At 59.3% G+C, this 3,629-nt stretch overlaps 1 protein-coding gene across 1 annotated transcript in view; it reads left to right on the top strand.

Annotated features, from left to right (window-relative positions):
• The first annotated feature begins 832 nt into the window (after positions 1 to 832).
• LOC104506766 (protocadherin-1-like) overlaps positions 833 to 3,629 on the top strand; it is a 48,235-nt gene continuing 45,438 nt past the window's right edge. Inside the window, 2 exon segments of the mRNA XM_010147829.1 lie at positions 833 to 881; positions 2,420 to 3,234. Coding sequence (XP_010146131.1) covers positions 833 to 881; positions 2,420 to 3,234 — 864 coding nt within the window.

Genomic DNA, 3,629 nt, shown 5'->3' on the forward strand with positions numbered 1-3,629 from the left:
TGCAGCAGGATGTGCTCCTCGCAGTGCATGCGCACGTGCAGCACGCCTGCACACCCTGCTAGTGCACACGTGTGCACATGTACGCCTTTGCCTACAGACGCATGGTCGTGCTCTGGGCCGGTGCACACACCCCCAGATGCTCCAAGCGCAGATAGATACATGCACACTCAGTGCACATGTGTGTGCATGTAAATGTATTGCTGGGCTTTTCCCAATTGATGCAGAGATGCCTTGTGCTTCTGCTTAGCTTCTTACCTCCTCCATCCTCGCCTCTGTGCAGAGGTATAAGGAGGCTTCTCTTCCCTTCCTCCTGGGCACATACATCTTGGAGGTATCTGCACACAGCGGTGGTCTGGACAGTTATCCCTGCCCTCAGCAAGGTGGAAATACCTCTTCTCTGCATGAAGGCTGCTTGCAGGACAAGAGATCAGAGTCAAGCTAGGCTTCGGGGCCATGGATTAGTCTCCAGAAACACCTGTATTTTCACCTGCGGAGGGAGAGCTTCCATGCCACTTGTCCATGGGCAGGTGGAGGGACTGGGAGCTGCTGGCTTGCGGGAAGTACCAGGATGGACAGGGCAGGATGCTCCACTCGTTGAAGATCTGTACGATGCCAAGGTGGCCAGGAATTAGGCACGTACCTTATGGCACCATTTAGCGGAGATGGTGGAAGAGTGCTCACCCGTCCCACAGGTTGGGTGCGGAGTATGGAGAGAGGGAGTGATGGGAGTGGTGAGGGAAGGTTGCTGCTCTGGGGCCATGGCAGGTGCTTGTGGATGTTGATTTTAGGGCATCCAACCACTGGGCTTTCTGGGTGCTGGTGAGCTGGGCTCATGGTCCAGCAGAAGCTGCAGAGGTTCGCCCCGACCCTGGAGAAGGAAGGTGTGTTCCCAGAAAGGAAACCAGGGGACAGGAACACACATCACTAGGCAGAGGCTTGGTGACAGGGCATGTGGCTTGGTGCAGAAGGGGACAGTCTCAGTGGGGCTGGCGGTGTGCCTGGCACTGCTCCTGCAGTGTGTGCTTGCTGGGAGGAGGTTTCCAGTGGCTGGGTGCCTGCGGTGCAGCGTGTGCAGTGCGCGTCTCTGCAATGCAGGGGGGCAGTACTTCTGTCACTGCCTTTGCAACCGGGGTTGGCACTGTGTGGGCAGTGTGGGGGCTGGCCCTGCGGGGCAGGGTGGGCATCCAGTGCGTGCGTGCAGTGTCCCAGTCTGGAGTGGGAGGGGATGGGAAGGAAGAGTGTGTCTGCAGTGCGTGAAGGGAACAGTATTTGCTGGTGCAGGGTGTGGGGTTGCCTAGTGACTGTGCAGCAGAGGGGAGATGCTGTGCAGTGTGCTGGGGCTGTGCAGTGCCATTGCTCCATGGGGAGGCAGGGGGTCTGCCCAGGGCAGGGGGGCGGTGTACGTCTGCACTGCAGAGCAGGGTGGCCAGTGAGTCTATGGCCCTCTCATAGAGGGGTGGGCAGTGCCACTCTTTCTGCCAGGGGCACAGGAGGGTGGCAGTGCCCCACATGCAGTGCAAGACAGATGATGCGTGGGGCTCCTGCATCCCTGCAGTGCTGGATGGGTGGTGCCTCTGTACCTCACAGTGCGCAGCTGGCAGTGCTGCTGTGTTGGCAGCGCAGGGAGAGCAGTGCTGCTGTGGCCCTGCCGTGGCAGTGCCCTGTGGCCCTGCAGTAAGGGATGGCTGGTATTCCTGCAGTGCAGGCAGTGCCCCATGTCCCTGCAGTGATGGATGGGTGGCAGCCCTGCATCCCTGTGTTGCCCTGTGTCCCTGCCGATCTGGGTGGGTGGCAGCCCTGCATTGTGCCATGTCCCCAAAGAGCTGGATGGGTGGCAGCCCTGCAGAGCAGGCCGAACCCCTGCCCCTCTTTTGGTGCTGCTGTTTCTTCAGGGCTGGCAGATCCATGCAGTGCCTCGGTGTCCCCGATATGCGTGGCAGGCAGTGCCCCTGCAGTGCGTGGCACACAATGCTCCTGTGTTTCTGTGGTGAGAAGCTGTCTCTGAGCCTGGCCGGCTCCCATCGGGTTGCTGGCAGCAGGCTGCGTGCTATCCACCCTGTTAGTGTGCCTTGCTGGGTCTAACTACAGTTTGTGTGGCGACAAGGAGGGTGGACAGTGGCAGGAGTGGTTTCCTGCAAGTAACAGGGCTGAGGTTTTCATGACTGGGTTGCTCACTCGAGCAGGGAGTTGCAGGAACGTCACAAGCTGGGACTGGTCCTCTCGGGCACTTGCTTGCAGAGGCTGCCAGGAGACCCTGCCTGGGGCCAGTTCTGTCAGGCCCTGAAGCCCCTTCGGGGTGCTGCTTTGGGACCATGCGTAATCCTGCGTGGGGTGCCCTCAAAAGTATACACTAGGGAAGTGGTCTGGGGCGGAGCAGTCCCGGGGCTGCCTAACCTCCAGTGTCTGTGTCTCCTTGCAGCTCCCCTGCAGTGCAGGATGAAGCTGCTGGCATCCTGCCTGGGCCTGTGGCTCCTCTTCCAGCTCCCTGCCCTGGTCTCTGGGACACGTGTGGTCTACAAAGTGCAGGAGGAACAACCCCCCAACACCCTCATAGGGAGCCTGGCCTCCGACTATGGCTTCCCGGATGTGGGGCACCTCTACAAGCTGGAAGTGGGGGCCCCATACCTACGTGTGGATGGCAAGACTGGGGACATCTACACCACAGAGACCTCCATCGACCGGGAGAGCTTGCGTGAGTGCCAGCACCTCCTGCCCGGAGAGCCCTGCTTCCTGGAGTTTGAAGTGTCCATCACTGACTTGATCTTGAACAGCAGCCCACGTCTGCTTGAGGGGCAGATAGAGGTGCTCGATATCAATGACAACACCCCCAACTTTGCCTCGCCTGTTCTCACACTCTCCATCCCTGAAAACACCAACATCGGGACACTTTTCCCCATCCCCCTGGCCATGGACAGGGACTCAGGCCCCAACGGCGTTGCCTCCTATGAGCTGATGGCTGGTCCAGAGGCGCAGGAGCTCTTCGGGCTGCAGGTGGCAGAGGATCAGGACGAGAAGCAGCCACAGCTGATTGTCATGGGGAACCTGGACCGGGAGCAGTGGGACTCCTACGATCTGACCATTAAGGTGCAGGATGGAGGCAACCCGCCACGGGCAAGCAGTGCCCTGCTTCGCATCACCATCCTGGACATGAACGACAACGCGCCCAAGTTCGAGAAGGCCCTGTACGAGGCGGAGCTGTCTGAAAACAGCCCTGTGGGGCACTCTGTCCTCCAGGTAAGTGCAGGGGCTTTCTTCTTGGCTTGTATCAAAAACAGCGTGGCCAGCAGGTCCAGGGATGTGATTCTCCCCCTGTACTCGGCACTGGTGAGGCCGCACCTCGAGTACTGTGTTCAGTTTTGGGCCCCTCACTACAAGAAAGACATTGAGGTCCTGGAGCGTGTCCAGAGAAGGGCCACAAAACTGGTGAAGGGTCTGGAGAATATGTCTTATGAGGAGCGACTGAGGGAACTGGGCTTGTTTAGCCTTGAGAAGAGGAGGCTGAGAGGAGACCTGATCACTGCCTACAACTCCCTGAAAGGAGGTTGTGCAGAAGTGGGTGTTGGTCTCTTCTCCCTAATGACAGATGGTCGGACGAGGGGGAATGGACTCAAGCTGCGCCAGGGGAGGTT

The sequence above is a fragment of the Eurypyga helias genome, unplaced genomic scaffold (assembly GCF_000690775.1).
Source record: "Eurypyga helias isolate BGI_N326 unplaced genomic scaffold, ASM69077v1 scaffold6070, whole genome shotgun sequence".
Classification (NCBI taxonomy): Eukaryota; Metazoa; Chordata; class Aves; order Eurypygiformes; family Eurypygidae; genus Eurypyga; species Eurypyga helias.